Source organism: Diadema antillarum, unplaced genomic scaffold (genome assembly GCF_040938485.1).
Source record: "Diadema antillarum isolate AM-2024a unplaced genomic scaffold, OU_Dant_1.0 seq00000692_RagTag, whole genome shotgun sequence".
Lineage (NCBI taxonomy): Eukaryota > Metazoa > Echinodermata > Echinoidea > Diadematoida > Diadematidae > Diadema > Diadema antillarum.
The window spans coordinates 848,206-867,289 of record NW_027271597.1 but is presented as its reverse complement, the minus strand read 5'-3'; the positions used below and the strand labels follow the sequence as shown (position 1 = coordinate 867,289).

The 19,084-nt window shown below is 37.8% G+C and overlaps 1 protein-coding gene across 1 annotated transcript in view; it reads right to left on the bottom strand.

Moving 5' to 3' along the window:
• LOC139737407 (proteasome maturation protein-like) overlaps positions 1-19,084 on the bottom strand; it is a 91,309-nt gene that overhangs the window by 56,972 nt on the left and 15,253 nt on the right. Inside the window, exon 2 of the mRNA XM_071648084.1 lies at positions 18,652-18,722. Coding sequence (XP_071504185.1) covers positions 18,652-18,722 — 71 coding nt within the window. The remainder of the gene's footprint in view (positions 1-18,651; positions 18,723-19,084) is intronic.

Genomic DNA, 19,084 nt, shown 5'->3' with positions numbered 1-19,084 from the left:
TTGAAAATCAAGTCCGCAGAGTGAGTTTCTTTTGCTTGGTTGTATTCATCATTGGTGTTTGTTATTCTGAAGGGCCTTCACTGTGCACATAGAATAACAAGTTAACACTTTTGTGGCATGAGACCAACCATTGAAAGGTCAGTACTATGAATGGAATAACAATTAAATTAGTTACCATGATGTTCCTAAATGTGCCAAACTCAGAATAATTCCATGAAATCTTTGTTATGTCAAACAAGCAACAGAGTTCTTCAATGATATGCATAAAATCCAAAAGTACAACATAATCTATAAATAATATATAATATATAATAATATAACAATAATAGATAAATAATAATTTCATCTCATGTAGGGTACATATTGTATGCTTCTGTCTGGGTCACTTAAAAAGTCATGGCAGAAGCTTGAAAATTTTTTTAATAGACTGCATTTTTGAGGAACTTCTTTGAACAGATTTCTAGCTGTTTATATTGCCAATATTGAGCGCATGATGGAAACAAAGTCCCCAAAGTGTTAACATATCTGTCAAACTCTGACAGTTGGTTATTTTACGAGAGCAGCTGGCACATTAGAGGTGGCTATTTAAAGCGGTTTATTCCTTACACTCACGTTTGTTTTCTTCCCCTCCCCCCTCATTTTACAGTTTTGTTAGGTCACTAACTTTTTTCTGGTACCACTACGCACAGTGAATGGTACTGGCAGACCATGGGGTGAAATGTCCTCGGCGAGTCTGCCTTAGTTCACCTCAGACAGTCGTCTGCAATCTTCAATTCATGACATCTCCTCATGAATGCTGAATCTCAAACTCTTTCTTTGGAAATCAACTCTGTATGAACTTTTAAAACTCGACAAGTCCCATATATATGGCATTGAAGAAACTATTGAAGTGAAGCAACTATTGAACAAGATACAAGTGTGACCTGTCTCTTTGGTTACCTGATAAAGTCACAGGCATTAAAACTCACAAAACTGCTGTGTGGTAATTTGGCTATGTAAATAACAAATATAATAAATTTTTTCGAATATCATCTCCTGACTGAATTCCAAAGTCTTGGAATGTTGCAAAAATTTGAATATTTTTGTGTTGTCTGGGGCATCTTACTGGGGTTTTGTGAAGTAAAACATCATGTTTAAAAGACATCTCAGCCACATATGATTACATGTTTGTTTATTTGCTTGTTTTTGTATGTTTTTAATTTACATCTGACAAGATGGCTGGATGGGCCATATTCAGCTGCACTAACTGGTTTTCAATGGAGTCTAGTTGTCTGTACATGGAGCTGACCACTCCATCGCGTTATGCACCATGTTCTTTGTGATGAATGAATGAAGCACAATTTTTTACATGCATGGGTTGTGATTCTCTCCCACACAGAACCTCCATTATTTTGATGTCCTAACCTAGGGACAATGTGCTTTGCCTCTAGTAGATGGGGAATGATAGCACACAACATCATCCAGTAAGACTTTGAGGGATTCACTACCACACCCACGCCCGAATCCATGCCATTCAGTTGAAGGCAGATATGCTATTGCTATGGACTGAGCCACCCTAATGGCCTAAACAACATTACAGGATGATCTTCTCCAAAGTCTGCATTCATGGTCGGTCAGACTCCTTAATCAACATTTGCGTGGTAGGTTTCGGAAAAAATAAAGTGGAAATATATGAAAGATAATAAGGATAAAAAGTGATAAATCACTGAAATGCTTGGACTTGTAAGACTTGAAAGATTCCAGATCAGAAGATGGACGTTCAGCATCTTAATCAGAGTCTCATATGGATAGGTCATATATTGTCAGTTCAGAAGAAGAGAATTAAAAAAACGAAGTCCATCTCAGGCGGCACTAATAGCCATATGGCTTCAAACTGGAAATATGTAAGCCTCATCTGTTGTACAATTACATTCCAACAGTTTGTTATGGAGAAGACTTCATAGCGAGGTGTGTCCATGGAGACACAGCAAAAACAAGAAATGGGTGCTGCCCTCTATCTCCCAAGGAAGAAGGGCTTCGGAAATTGGGGGGTCACTAAATTGATGACATCCTTTTTTATGAGGTAAGATGGGTCAGCAGCAACACCAGGCATTGCCAGACCACCGTCTACCTTCACTCATGCATCCTTTTCCGCCGTTCATTAGCAAGTCCTCAGGCTGTCTTCAGGTGTAAAAATATGCTTTGAGCCTGGTCTTGGTCACAATTCAATAACAACTCCTTATGGATGTAACTTTTACATCAGCACAATAACATTTCAGGAAGCTATCTACTTTATGAGGGGAGGATACTATATAAGCCATATAGTTAGCAAGTCTACTTTTTTTGCAAATTGGGATTTTCCAATCATTTTGCAAGTGGTCGAATTTACAGTTGGAGAGTATGTACGGTAATGGACAGAGAAATGCTAGCACACATGTCTCATTCATGTCGAGATCAGAGTTAATCAGTGTTGTTAAATTCATGAATAGTTCCCAATGCACTAAATTCGCAAAAATACAAACTTTGCAAAATATACTGCGTATACAGTTACACCGAAAGCTCATCGTAGAGTGGAGTACATAATACCTTTCTGTTTTGTTTCAACTGTTTCAACAGTTTATGATCTTCCTGGCTATCAACTGCTATTTAACAATCGACATAGCAAACCGGGAGGAGGAGTTGCAATGTACATTCCTGTATCATTGGAGTTTCAGTTTGTATCTGAACTGTCAGTTATGAGTGACGTACTAGAAACTTTGTTTGTTAATATTGTAATTCCTGGGGTAAAGAGCATGCTAGTTGGAGTAGTATACAGGCCACCTGGTGGCAAAGTAAATGATTTTGTGGAAGAAATGTCAAGAATTTTGTCAAACCCAATTGTTAACAATAAAAATATTTTTGTTATGGGTGATTTTAATGTGAATTTATTACATTATGATAATGAAAACTCTGTAAATGAATTCTGTAATTTTTTAAGTACTTTTTCTTTAGTGCCACTGATCAATAGGCCAACCAGAATAGTAGAGAACTCACAAACTTTAATTGATAATATATTTACAAATATGTACCCTCTCCCATACGCTGGTATTGTAGTTTCTGACTTATCAGACCATTTCCCAGTTTTTGCCAAAATGCCCATGACATTAAAGCATATATATGATGCTCCAAGTGATCAATATGTGAGAAAATTTAATCAGGAGAGTATATCAAAGTTTAAGAGAGAACTTGAATCTACTGACTGGAATGAAGTCTTGAGTGAGACAGATGTTAATAAGTCATTTGAAAAATTTATGGAAATGTTTATGTTATCATACAATCATTGTTTTCTATTTGAGAAAAAGCGTAAACAAAATTATAAAACAAAACCCCGTTTGCCATGGATTACAAAATCATTATTGAGGTCAATAAATAGGAAAAATCGGTTGTTTTATAAATATAAAACAAATCAGACTTTTGAATCTAAACAAAAATATATTGTTTATAGAAATATACTGACATCACTACTGCGCAGGGCAAAGAAAGATTACTATCTTTTTCAATTCAATTCTGTATGCAATAATGTAAAGGGAACATGGAAAGTTATTCGGAATGTTTTGAATGTAAACCCCAAAACTTCGGGTATTCCAAAGCTTGTAGTGAATGAAGAAGAAATTGAAGACAAAAAAGATATATGCGAAGCTTTTAATGAATATTTTTCTAATATAGGTGTTAATTTATCACATGCAATTCCAGATATGCAGGACACATACAAAGATTTTCTGGATAATCCAAACCCCAAAACATTGTTTTTAATTCCTGTAGTAGAAACAGATGTGCTTGATATTGTAAGTAGCCTAAAGAGGAAAAAGAGTCCTGGGTATGATGGAATTAGCAATGATTTGCTAAAAGAAATTATACAATATATAGTAAGACCCCTTACTCACATTTATAATTTGTCTATCGTTTATGGTATTGTGCCCGATAAAATGAAAATCGCAAAAGTTGTTCCTATTTTTAAAAAAGGGAATCGTACAGAAATAGGTAACTATCGACCTATATCTTTACTTACAGTTTTTTCTAAAATTCTCGAAAAACTTGTATACTCTAGACTTATTGCATTTCTTAAATCATGTAATATTTTTTCTACTTCTCAATTTGGTTTTCGTGAAAGGCACACAACATCTCATGCTATCTTGTGTTTAGTAGAGAAAATAGCATCTGCCCTAGATAATCATCTTCATACTATTGGTATATATTTAGACTATTCCAAAGCGTTTGACACTGTCAATCATGATATCTTGTTGCATAAGCTCTATTACTATGGTATAAGAGGATCAGCACTTGAATGGTTTAAAAGTTATCTTAGAAACAGACAACAGTTTGTACAACTAAATGGTATTGGTTCTAGAATGCAGTCTGTCACCTGTGGAGTACCCCAAGGGTCTCTTCTAGGACCGCTGTTATTTATTCTCTATGTAAATGACTTTCCAAAATCATCAAATGTCTTTTCTTTCTTGTTATTTGCAGATGACACTAGTATTTTTTGCTCTAACAAAGACCTGCGTGTCCTGTTGGAGACAGTAAATATGGAATTACATGGATTAACTGATTGGATTCATGCCAATAAGTTATCCTTGAATCTGCTTAAAACAAAATACATGTTATTCAGTAATAGAGACACCTTAATGCCTGGTCCTGTAATTTTTGATAATGTTCAGATTGAAAGAGTTATATCAACCAAATTTCTTGGCATCCATATTGATGACAAGTTGAATTGGAAAATGCATACAACTCACCTTTGTAATCTTCTCTCTAGAAATGTAGGTATGATGAACAAACTAAAGTCTTTTCTTCCAAATAGCATTTTGGCTATGCTATATTCATCTTTGATTTTGCCTTACTTAAACTATGGTGTATTAGCTTGGGGTGCTACAGCCAAAACTCGCTTAGAAAAAATTTTGCTTCTTCAAAAGAGAGCTGTTAGGATTATGTCAGCAGCAAATGCACGTGCTCATACTGATACGCTGTTTTATGGGAATAATGTTTTGAAAATACAAGATATTTATCTATTGTATTTGGCATCCCTCATGTATCAGATCAATAATGGTAATGTGCCCCACGCAATAGCGTCCATGTTTGTTAAGAATGATAGAATACACAATTATTGTACAAGACAGGCTGCTTTATATCATTTCACATCAGTCAGAACCCAACTCAGAAATAACACTGTCGCATTGGCAGGCCCAAAATACTGGAACTCTCTGCAATCCTCTTTTAGACAGGCCATTAGCCTATCTGGATTTAAACGTAAGATGAAATCTTATCTTCTTGACAGATACAATGAATCCTGATGGTTTTTTTTTTTTGTATTACTGTACTTCAGATGAAATAACTTGCATAGTTATAGATACATTTTTGTGCATAATGTGAGTCTGTTTTATGAATAGCAATTGGGACCTTTTTCAAATTGTTGTTTACTGAGGTCCTACTGTACAAAAGATTTGTGTGACATGCAACTTGTGTCAAATATTTTGACCTTCTGTGTATTGAAATTTGAACCTGTACATTTTTTTTTTAATTTTTTACACTGAAATTTGTCAGAGGGAATACATACAGGCGTGTACATGTGTTTCCACTGTTGATAAAGTTCCATAAATTGTAATCTTTAAATAGGGCTGAGTGTTAAATTCACATCTTTATGAATAATCAGATATATGTAGGCTCTTTGATATAATCTGCTTTATTGGTTGACATTTTTTTTTTTCATTGATTAATGCTGAGCTACATCTTAGTTAAGCACTGGATATCTTGTAAGTCATTGCCTTTATTTCACCCTCTTTAGTCTTGTCCCTGTAACTGTGTGTTCAAGTCCAAGTCATTTTTTTTCCTTCCCATTATTCAATCCCATATTCTGTTTTAAATACATTTTTTTTCTTTTAACATCCGTTAGTGTGCTTTCTCCCCCCCCCCCCCCCCCCCCACAATTATCATTTCATTTTCGCATATTGTATGTATATATTGTACATAGTTTTCAGGCTGAATTTTCCAGTCTTGTGTATCTGGTGTGTTTTTTGTTTTGTTTTGTTTTGTATTTGTAAATAGGAGTTTCTGCAATTTACAAGCTTTGCTTCTCAGCAGGACTCCTATCTTTTCCACCTCATGTACTAGTATATGTTAACTCCTTTTAGCTATCTGTCATGTTTGTGTAATCATTGATTTCTTGTCTTCACCCAATACTGAGGTATTACAATTTCTGTACTTTGTTTTCTTGGTGGAATTGAACAAATAAATTGAATTGAATTGAATTGAATTGAATTGAATTGAATTGAATTGAATTGAATTGAATTGTATTAAACACAGAATCAGTGTTCTATTGACACAACTAAATACGCACAAAAAAAAAAATGGTGCTTTCAGGACCGAAAAATCAATTTAATCTATTGATTACAATTATACTAAGATCCTGAAAAAAAAAATGGAGACATCTTCATGTTAAGATAAGACAATGTGTGTGAACCATTTGCACTGGAACACTTTTCAGTTGAATTTGAGCAAAACCCAGGGAATGAAGTCTTCGACAGTTTGAGGAGACGATTGTTTTGACCAAGTAATTTCCTGGAATCATAAATTAGACTGTTGTTTTGAGCCTGTAAATTAGTAAATCGCTATCGAATTACAAAACCGGAAGGATACATACACAGAAGGAATCTCTGAATGCTGCTAACTACAAACTGAAAAAAAAAAAACACACCCAAAATGGAGATGAATCATAGCTCAGAAATATTCACACATCTTTCTATCAATTACCATTCTTCTCAGGTTTTCTCCCTTAACTTTCGTTTTCTCTTTTAGCCTCACTCTGTTGAGCACATCTGGATTCTGGTACATTGTGCAATTTGCTACATTCCTCTCTTCACAGAGCCTCCCACATTGCATTTATCTTTCTTACAAACATTTTATTTAAATGAGGTCTTTGCAGACATAACATTTCAATCGCTATAATTGTCAACTCAGAAATATGTCTTCATCTTCCCATACTTCCCATGTACTTTGATAGCATTTTGTAATCTCTAAGAACTTGCTTGTTTCTAGCATCTACACTTACATATTTTAACATTTGGCATTTATCTCTACATAATTATATAAAAAAAGATATCTGTTTATCTCTATTATTAAAAAACATTTTTTAATTCCTAGATCCAGATGGTGATGCGGATCACTCCCAAGATTAATCATCTGTTCCTTATATCACTATCCTGTTCCTGAGAATTTCATCCAAATCTGTTCATAACTTTTTGACCTATTCTGCAAAGAGACAAACAGGGTGTTCAGACACAAAAAATTTATACTAAAATGGTATAGCTATACCAAAATGGTATAGCTATACCAAAATGGTATAGCTATACAATGAATTTGTATGTCTGAACGCTGACTAACGAAATGACGTATAGCGAGACGACAGTCACAGCATCGTTTTGAACTAGAACTCAATAACAAATCAACATTCCATCACGTCCATTGTGCGTCTGAACATATGGGGACCATAGAACTGTATAACTGGGCGGGGTTTAACGGGAGCGCGCACGAAAGGTGACCTTGTAACTGTCACTCATGACCATAACAACATGCGCTGTGAGAAACTGCACATCTATACAACGTTTTTCCGGAATAATCGAAATTAGCGTCTGAACGGTCTGTCGGCTATACAACGATTCTTTATACGCCGTTTCTTTTATCGAGTTTTGGTATAAACTGGTTTACGTTTGAACAGGGAGTTAAAGACAATAAACCAACACTGACAAAAACATAATTTGTAACCTCTTTGGCTGAGGTAAAAATAGAATAAATACAACTTTGAGACCCAAAAATACCCTCAGCATTGTGTTCCCCAATGACCTTGTTGACAGGAATCTGGACCAGCGATAAGGAGGAAACGATCTGCATGCTTGATGGCGGCCCAAGTGCATTACTAGTAATTGGAGTGCTTTCATCTTCCACTTTAAGTAGGAAAAAAGTTGGAAGATATGAAGAAAATTAAAGAAAACTGTTTATCAACACTCTTCTCTTTTTCCCCTCATATGTTGGTAACAATACAAGGCAGATAACACAAGTAGTAGCACAATAGCAGGAGGAATTTAGGTGGGAAAGTCTCTTTTCTGTATATGCCACGCCTTTGTATTGACTTTTGCATTGGCAATACAAAACAAACCATCCTCCACATTCTTCTTTACCTTTAAGATACTAGATTCATTTTCAGATAAAATTTCACTGATTGCAGTTTGGATAGTCCTGGGAGCCACAGCTACTAAACACTAACTGCGAATCTGCCTCAGATTATAGAGGGTAGTAGTGGAGTTAAATCTAAGTATAACTACAAATTGAGCAACTAATAGCTCAAGATATCAACAAGGTACTTCTAACTACTGTACTTGCAAAATATAAGATTTTACACAAACAAAAGACCAGCCTCTCCCCCTCCCCAACTGCCCCCCCCCCCCAAAAAAAAAAAAATCCTATATATGTTATTTGATGAATTTCTAAAAAAGAAAAATAAAATAAAAACTGTTTGGCCACCACTTTTGTCAATGTCCTTCTCGATTTAAAAAAAAAAAAAGTAGTCAACATGAATCCATACCAAGAACTGTTGACTTTAGCAAAAATTTCATCCGCAACTTACGTGTTTTTTTTCTCTATCACAAACACAAACTTGAACTCTCAAAACTCCACTCTATCTTGGAGAAACAGAGGGTGAACTTTTCGCCTCATGCACCATCAATATAAACGTGGCTTGTTTTCATTTCTCACGCCCAGGCATATGGGTAGGAAGTGTGAAACAGGTGACACTCCACAACAGACTTGAAAACCACCCAGACCCAGGGGCAATCTTTCCTTCTCCTTCTTCCTTTTACTTTCCTGAGTTTTTTTGTTGATTTCGAGGACTTTCTTTCCTCCGGTGACGCATCCAGGTCCTTGCTCCGGAATAGGGCAGGCAGACTGGTGACAGATGGAAGCGCCGAGTTCATAATTCTTCCATCTGGGACCCCAGATTCAAAAGGACTCAACTCTTCCTTAAATACAAAAAAGAACTTGCCCTTGACTCTCCATATACCATTGTGGATATCTTTTCCCAGTCAAGCTCTACTAGACTGGAATGTTTTTAAAATCAAAACCAAAGATGAGATGATACTGGCACTCCACCTGTCTCAAGTTGCCAGGGTAACCCTCTGCTGACCCTGGAGCAAGAGTATCAAACATTCAGCTAAAACATGGAGACAATTGTAGCGGTACTAGTTGGCACTGACAGAGGGCGTAAAAAGGAAAAGACGCATTGAGTATTAGAGGTGCAAGTAGCATGCTGCAAAGTGTTTCCACAGAGATGTGAGAGCAATGTAATGCATTGTCTGACACTAACACCCCAACAAATCCAACACATAAACAACATTAGTTCTGTCAACTCAAGAGGTCCTATGCATCACATTACCCACTGTCATACTGGCAAAACTTTAAAAAGTTTAAGTTCAAGAACACTTCGTGAAGCTTGCTCTTTCATTCACACTGGTGGCCAAACTTTGCGAAGTTTGGGTCACTGGTGCACAGAAAGCAGCGCCACCTGACAGCTGACCAGCGAATGCAGTGAGTACTCGAGACTGGTCACGTGAAAAACTTTGCAAAGTTTCAGCTGCATGCATTTGGACTGCACAAACTTTGAGAAGATTTGCAGGGGTTCAGGAAATTTCCTTTTTTTTTAGTGGGCAGTTTCACTAGAACTTTCTAGGCAGTTTGCAGTCACACTAGCAAAACTATGAAAACTTGGACTTCCAGAAGTTTTGCCAGTGTGGCCCTGGCTATTGTGTTTATTTTGAATTCTACTTTTTCAAAGCCTTTTGCGCACAAAATCAGCTGATTAGCTAGCACAATATTACACCAATGACTTATCTCTCACTCAAATTGGACATACGAGCAGCTGGCATACAATTGTGACCCGACTTAACCCACTCAATAATACCCATCACAACACAAAGAGTAAAATATGCCATGGATAAGTTATATCTTACATAACTCAAGCACCTCCAGCAGTAATATCATCTAGAAGGCATCATCAACAGAAAACTCGGTGTCCTGTTGTCATCTGTCATCATCTTCATGTCCTCCATTCCCCCCACCCCCACCATCATCCCCCATCTCAAATGTATTCACCTCTCCCAGCCTTTTACTCATTTTCCTCCTTTCTTGCAAGTGTCTATTTTTGCCCCCCTGCATTGCACATCCCAATCCCCCCTGCACCCCATCTTGCACCCCTGTCCTCAATTCACCTCCAGTTTTTCATTCCCCCTCTTCCTGTCCTCTACTTCCCTCTCTCCCACCCCCTCCTCTCTTTCACTCTTTTCCAGACTCTTTCTTTCTTTCTTTCCCTATCTCATGTCCTCCTCTTGAGTCTTGATGTCTGTCAACCATCTCACCCATATTTGAACTCATGTCCTTGTGTAGGCTCATCCCTTGCTTCTTCCACTTCCCCTACCCTCATCTCCCATCCCATGTCTCCTTTAAACCCCTTTTCCTACCCCTCTCCAGAATTTCCATCTTCCACCTCATTCTTCCTGTCTCCCATCACTACTCCATCCGACCCTCGCTCTCAGTCTCCTGTCTTTAACTTCCCTCGGCTTTCTCCCAAACCCTCCCCTCCCCTCCCCATGCATGCTCCTTTCCCATCCTCCTCATCCTCAAATGACACACCGTATCCTCAACACTTCTACTACCTTCTGTCTGTCTCTTTCGTAGCTCCACATCATACTCTTTAAGGGTGCTACTTCAGTTCAGTCAGCAGCATGTCTGCCTCCCTATCCAATTGACCCTTGTTCAATTCTTGAATTTAGCTGAGCAATATTGTATGTAATCATACCACCCCCTCTGGTAAGAGGTAAAACACTCTGTCTCTTGCATGGGACATAAAATGGCGGTCCCGTATGTGAGAGTCACAACTCATGCAAGTAAAAGATCCAGCTTCATTCATTCATCGTAACGAGCATGGTGCATAACCCGGTGAAGTGGTCCCATCTCACATCCAACTGGTTCCCATCGAAGACCAGCCAGTGCAGATGAATATGGGCTATCCAGCCATCTTCTCAGATGGAAAATTAAACTACGGTAACAAACTCTCCTCCACCTCCCTATCTAGTGTATCATCTTCCCTTTCTCCTTTAACTATCTTCTACCCCTTTTCCTCCTCATTTCCCTTCTTTGTTTCCACTTCTTCTTCTTCTTTTTTTACATTTACTTTAACTACAAACCACATCAATTTGATTCCCAAATACTGCAATTTTTTGCCTCCTCCCACATCTGACACCCATGTTGTATTTTCTTCTTCTACTGCTGCTGCTGCTGCTCCTCCTCCTGCCCACTCCAGGGTTCCTCCTCTTGATTCTGTGTGCCACCAAATCTTCAGTCCCGCCAAAGTCACTTTTATTATCCTTTCCTCTTTATCTTGTTCACATACAAATTGCATCTTATATATGTTGTTCTTCCCTCTTGTTATATTCTTTTTTCCAGTCCACTTATATCTTCTCCATCCTCACTATGTCAATTGTTTAATTATCACACCCTATGTCAGTGCTTTCTATCATCTTTCTTTATTTTCACATCCCTTCTCATGTTTTTCCTTCCATTCTTCATTCCTCATTTCCTTCTTCTGTCTGTCAAGAAGATATATGTTGATTTGCATAAGGTCGACCCTGGTATCAAGGAGAAGTAAGACATCACTCAGATAATTATTAAAGACGAAGACTGTTGGAAAAAACATATCCATGGATCTTGGTGGTCCTACTCAACTTGATTGATTGATTGTATGATTGGTTGACTGACTGACTGATTGATTAATTGACTGATTGTTTGTTTGATTGATTGATTGATTGATTGATTGATTGATTGATTGATTGATTGTTTGATTGATTGATTGATTGATTGTTTGATTGATTGATTGATTGATTGATTGATGGATGGATGGATGGATTGATTAATTGACTGACACTGACTTACTGACTGATCAAGCGATCGATGGATCGATTGATTGATTGACTGACTGACTGATTGATTGATTGATTTGTCTTCCATCTTATCTTCTGTTAACCTTTCTGTCTGAGCTTCATCCCTTTTCCTTTCCATCTTCTTCCAGACTCAAATCTTCTACCCTCCCCTCACTCTGCCCAACACAGCCCACAGTCACACTCTAAACACACACTCATAAACAATCGTGCCAGCAGCCATTCCCATCTGCCCATCTGAAATCTGTCTCCTTCACAAAGAATGAGTGTTCCATGGCGATAAGTCCGGCGACCGCGAGCCACCAACACCGTCCACAGAAGTCTTGCCAGACAAATGAACATCACCTGGAGCTATTGCCCTAGCTTCCTCCTTGGTGCAAAAACTCTGATGGGTGCACAACAGCTGCTGAAGGCTCATTTTGGTTGGTTTATGGAGGACAATGACCTTTCCTGGATCTCGGACAAGAAGAATGCTGGCCCCAAATAACTTGGAGTGATTATGCAACATGAAAAATCTCCATTAAAAGAAAAACATTTACAAACATTCTCACTTCAGCATTTGTATATTTTGTTGGGTGAAATAATGTTAACATTTCTAACAATCATATTGTCGCTGGGGCGACGAGACCTCGTATCTACAAAATGTCAAATGTTCAGGAGAGCCAAAAAACATGGCGGCCAAAGCACTGTGGTGAATGGGATAGCCATTCCTTTGACATGCCGTGGTGGCTTCATTTTTGGAGTAAGACAGTTGGGATTTGGACAGGACATCACTTAACCCATAATTTGACCATTAATCCAAAAAAGTTTAATTTCACCAAAATTGCAGATACAAGATCTTGTCGCCCCAGCGACAATATGTAATTAATGGCACAGGTTACTTGAACCCTGAATAAAAAGCTATTATCCGATGCAAAGGGCTACGATTAGCACTCAGGTTTTATGATCAGTCTTTTATGAGGGTCAAACAAATCCAGAAATAATGCAAAATAGCAAAATTAATCCTAAGGAAAAGATTAGATTAGTCCAAATTACAGTGTGTACATACTAAATTTCTACATCATACTGCCAACTAGACACTTAAAATGTTGCAGGCAAGTCATTTCCAATTGAAAAAGAATGTAATCAACACATACAACAAAACAGAACTCCCTCCGTTGAAAACCATACAATAGTAAAGCAACGTTAATAAACAATCAGATATATCTAATTTGTATTACGCGGCAGAAAACATTCATGTTTTAATCTCAATACAGTCACCCTTGCTTAAGTCGACCTAGCGTAAGTCGAATAATTGCCTAAATCAGAGGTCTTTTCAAGTCCTCTTCTCTTTATATTCTATTGATTTTAATCCCTCATATAAGTTGGATTTTCTCTAAGTCGAAGCTATTTCTTCAGTCTAAATAAATTCGACTTAGGCAAGGTCGACTGTATTTTCTAGCATAGAACACTTAAGAATGCCACATGAATCATAACTTTCAAAACCTTCAGAAACTGGTCCAGCATAACCTACTGGCCTTGAAAGTGCCTCCTTTAATTCAATCAACAGAAAGGCATTTCCCCTACGGAGACAAATGAGGGTGAGTAATTATCTAGTATCAACCTCCTACATCTCAGGCAGGAAGACAGAGAGTAAAATGAGAGGAAAGTTAAGCCCATCGGAGGATTAATTCTCATCACCACAAAAGCAGATGACCTTTCACAGTCCACCTTGCAAATCGACACACATTTTCCCCCTTTTTTTTAGACCAGGTATACCCAGAAAGCTGTGATTGAGATTCCAAAGATGGCGATAAAGACAGGATGCAAAACATTGACGTCAACCATCCCCAACATTTGACAGGGGCTCAAACTCGCCATCCTCATCACTGAATGATCTCCCTGTAGATGACTATCGGTATTCTGATATGGATGATTAACATCCTGAACAAGAATGGTCAGATGCTTTCTTCCCCCGAATCACAGGAAAGAAAGTGATCACAGGGCTCTGTTTTCCCGCTCCTAAGCAAAGTATACAAATAATGCACAGGTAGAGAGTCTGTTAGTGTAGATGCAGCACACTCAAGTGTATCTACAATGGTGTGACATTTTGCACGACATTGTGAATACCCAAGAGTGAGCTCATCTCCACTTATGTCATGAACTTAAACCTGTGCATTATTTGTTTTATAAAAATGGTTCTATGAACTATTTTTTTTCATTTACCTTTATGGGTACACGTAAATACCAGTTAGCTACATGTAGAACTTGCTTTTGAAAAAGCCAAGATGTCCAAAGAAATGTTCCAAACACACAGAGCTTGTTAACTGTAAAAAAAAGTGATGGAGGTAACTGATCGAGTGTGCATTGCGAAAATATGCAATTGTGATGTCAGTGAGTGTGAATACCGCCGAGCCACAGTCACACATTGTATCTCTGAGCGGTCATTAATACACAGTCTATGGTAAAAACACTTACACGTGTATGCCCAATGGGTATTATCGGCAAAAATTAAAGACTGGTCACATGGTTGCTCTCAGCCGATCATTTGATCAGGATCCGTATCACCATTTAATAAACAGTTATAACATCCTACCAAACTAGATATTATTCCAAAATTTCCTCATGGAAACACATTAGTAGTAGGTTTTTAATCACTGCAGTATTTTCTATGGCACAGATCACTATAATCTATAAACCAGCATACAAGTTTTGATATACATTGATTTACACATTAATGTAAGTTTTGATATTGTAGCTCCACAGCCATGTACGCTTCCATTTGTCCACATCAATCACAAACCTTGACAAATTACTCAGTCTAGCTATGTGTGGTGAACATGGGTCACCCTTAACCCTGTCTTCTTTTCATCCCTGATTTTATTCTTCACTGGTTTAGACGAGAATGACAGGTGTTTTTTGGACGTGTGAGAAAACAAGGAACCATAAACATATGCATCAACATGACCAAGCATTTTACAAGATAGTTGAAAAATATGTAGCTTGAACACATGATTCTACAGAGCACTACAAAAGGCACTGATATGCATTTTATAAGGATCACTCGCTTGCAATAACTAGAAAACATATTGGTTACAATTTTAGTATACTACCAGTTATGATCTAAATTGAGCAAAATGATGGCATTAAGATTGACATTGATTTTTAAAGTTTAGAATACTTTTCACAGACATATACAGGGTGTGTGAAAGTGATTTCTGAATTTAACACCACGACGCATTCTTAATGGCTGGTTGATAACATGAAATATCTTCACTATTGCTTTGGTCATCCAGGAAAATATGTAAAGAATCTTTAAGGTTATGTTTTGATAGTGAGTGTGTGTGTATGTGTGTGTGTGTACGTGTGTGACAGGATCTATTTGAGGAACATTACCAACATGGGAAGGATACGTAAATACATTGAAATGCAAATATTGTACACAAAACCATATAAAGCTGAGATCCCTTGATCACATGACTACTGTTTTATGATATTTAAAATCCTTCTGGGAGGATGGAGCAAGGGAAGGGGGGAAATACGCAAATGCCAGAAATTTATTTCTGTCCCCCAGCCTGATGACCCCCAAAGGGAGTAGCACCTTTCTCAATCTTCCATTTCTGTGGTGGGGGGGAGCACTTCCGTCAATTTTAATTACAACTAACCAGGATTTAGCTAGGGAGGTGTTAATTTGGTCTTCCATATCGGTGAGGTTGATTAGTGTGAAAGAACACTGGAATTATTACCAAAATTTCTCTTTGGCATCTGTTGAAAATGAATACTGTTCACCTCACTTACAGTGTGGTATATGTGCGTGCCACTGCAGAAATTTGGCTAGGAACCCAATGAAAAATTAAATTATGCATAAAAGATTTATGATTCATAAAAGTGTGACTGTAGAGTTCTGACAGAATCGATTCTTTTGGAGAATACTTCTGAGAGAATATCTGGCAAATAGGCATGGTGATGGACTATTTTTGTAGTATGTTACTTTGAAAGCTCTTCTTACATTTGATATGCAAAAGACATGTTAGGATAACCATAGACTGGAAAAATTGAGCAGCTCAGACATTTCACACAGTACAAAATACATCATTTTGCCTTAACCCATTGACGATGGACTGATTTTGCTACAACACGCATTTCCCATAGACACCTGCCCGAGTATACTCGGGACTCGTCCTCAACAGGTTAAGTTGTACATGAACAAATCATCGCTTAAAATTTGTGAAACATAACGATGAAGAGGGCAATCATATATCCATGGGGGAAAAAAAAACAAGCATAGGAAGCAAAACTGATGAAATATAGATGCAGGTGGATGCTTGGACACCACCAACATGAAGCTCACAAATCGGACCCCCCAAAATAAGTCTGTGGATTGCGGGGGTGGGGAGGGGGAGATAGACAGAAGCTGGAGAATGCAGATAAGAGCATTCCATCAATCAAACTGAGAACTACTTCCGTTCAAACTCCGTCAAGGACCTCAATCCCATAAAATACAAATATTTGATATTCGAATACTCTTTTCTTATCGAGTTCATTGAGCTGTGAGAAATATCTTGATTTCTCGTGGTTACAGCTAGTGCTTCCCTGATGCAATCTGTTCGTTTCCTCACCACAAAGACAGCCTCCTTTCCAGTCGCGATTCCTGATCTGTAGTTTCAGGTGCTACAATGCCTACCGAAGGAGTGAGGGAATGCTGCTGATGCCATCATCAATTTCCGGACGAGAGCAATGTCTTTGTGATAAAGACCCGACACACACACTTGGGAAATATTTTTATGCTGTTCTACGGAACAATAAGCCAACCTGTTATTAGAAGACAGAATGGTGTGCTAGTCCTTGCCAAGCAAAAAGCATCAGTCAAGACCAAGACCGATCATGGTACCATGACCTTTCAGCTCTAGACACCAAAGTCTGCATCTTTGTGTCCAAATACACATACACGTGTACATACCTATACACTCAATAGATAACTATTAGCAATTTTCAACATGCTGTGATAAGAAAAGAAACATATTGTGGACAGACATTAGGTGAAAGTATTAGACAGAAGATGGACACATGGCTAGACTGATGGACAATAGAGGTAGCAACAAAATGGCTCCTGCTCCATTATTTGACGGATGAATCTATAGAAGAAAATGACCATCAGGCAAAGAACGCTGCAATGAATGTCTTTTCCTCCGCAGAGCATTCATTGGATTGAATGAACAGCACCATTTTAGAACGGGACGATATGACCTATCCAAAAACGTAAAAGATTTTTAGAAAATGAAAAGAGGGCAAAAAGAATGAACATTCCACTGCACTGAGATGATGGAAGATAGAAAAATGAGGAGAGGGACAGAACGTGTTGTAACACAGAAAGGAGGACAGACAGACAGGCAGACAGACAGACAGACAGAGACAGTCGGACAAAAATATCAGAACAAATAACTCCAGAGGCACTTAATGACAAAACCGAGAGGATAAAACAGTGACAAGAGGGAAAGTGAAGGAGAGAGGTAGAGGGGGAAGAGAAAGAGAGAGAGCGAGAGAGAAGGATGAGCTAATTGAATGTGTTTCCTGTCCTCTGTTCTACGCCAATAATCGCGCGCTTCCTCCCACCGATCAGTCACAAAGTTGCCAGAGCTCACCTGATTCTTGTCTCAGCTGTCAATCATTTTTCTCCTTTTTCGTCGATACAATTGTACACTCTCTCCCAACGTCCCATCCCCCCTCCCCCCCCCCCCCCCCTTAACCACTCTGTTACAAGTCATGGTAATTTATTGAATGAGTCAAGGCAAGCCAGTTTTGAATTGTCACACAGAAAAGGAAGCAAGAGGAAGGAAAAGTGTGTGACTTATCAAGATGTATGACTTTGCAGTTGTTATAAAAAAATGGGCAGTACGTCTCGGATTAGGACGAAACAGTCCTCTAAGTTTGCTTCATCCAGTTGATGAAAAGAGAGGTGACATACTCATGAAACCTGGGGGCAATACTCTTTTAAGTCTTAAGGTGGAAGTTTACAGCACATCTCAAGTTTATTTAATATTGCATTATCTTTCCTGCAATCACACCATAAAATGTGGATCTAAGGCCAGAAGTCAGTCTAAGGAGAAATACAAAAAATGCACAAACTAATAAAGTTGCAGTACATTCATATCCTTTTTAGACACTCTACACTCTTGGCACTTATAATCATCATAAAAATCTTGGAAAGATTTGAAACAAAAAGTGACATACTTCACACTTTGATGCTGCAATGCACCAGCAGTAGTTCAGTTTCTGTGACTTGTTTATATTTTCCCTTTTTCTGCCAAAAGAATTTCTAAAATGCTGCTATTAAAAAACCCTCAAAAGTGTTGATGATTAGCCATTCACTGGCCTAAAAAGAGTGATACCAACAAATAGAAAGGGGACGTAGGTCGACGTATTATCATAAAAATAAGTATGCCAATCGCTAAAAAAAAAAAAGGTGTATAAAGGAGTTTTCTTAAGCTCTGGGAATTTGAATTCACCGAAGGAAAGTGAAACAAAAATTGTCAACTTTGCAAAATGCATAAGACTGCATTCTTCTTTACCCTTTATATATATATCAAAGAGGGGAGGGGGATGTTATAATGAACCTAATCTGATCCAATACAAAGATAAATTCTGACTAATTGTCAGAAATGAATGCCAAATTTACCCTTCGGCCAAAAGATCCGGCACGCCATAGTTCTTCTTGTCCAAGGTGATCTCAGTAGTTCCAGAGACATCCTATAAAGAAAACAGAAATAGAATGGAAGAGAAAGAATGCAAGAAAGTGAGTATATAACAGAGATACAGTTACTGAAAGCATACATATCAAAACAGAACTAATAATAATAATAATAATAATATGCTCCCTATAATGCAAAATCTTACATGATGATGAAACATTTAGATGAAGAAAAAAAGCAGACATTATTTATGAAGGAACTGGAATCCAAATTAGCCTGTTGTCCAATTGCTACTCAGAAGTCTCTGAAATGCTGAATTACAGCAATGCTGTTTACAAAAACAATAACCACAACAACAAACATACATTGCACTTGCCCATCCTATCAAAAAAATGAAAACTTTGACTTGGAAAATTTTTG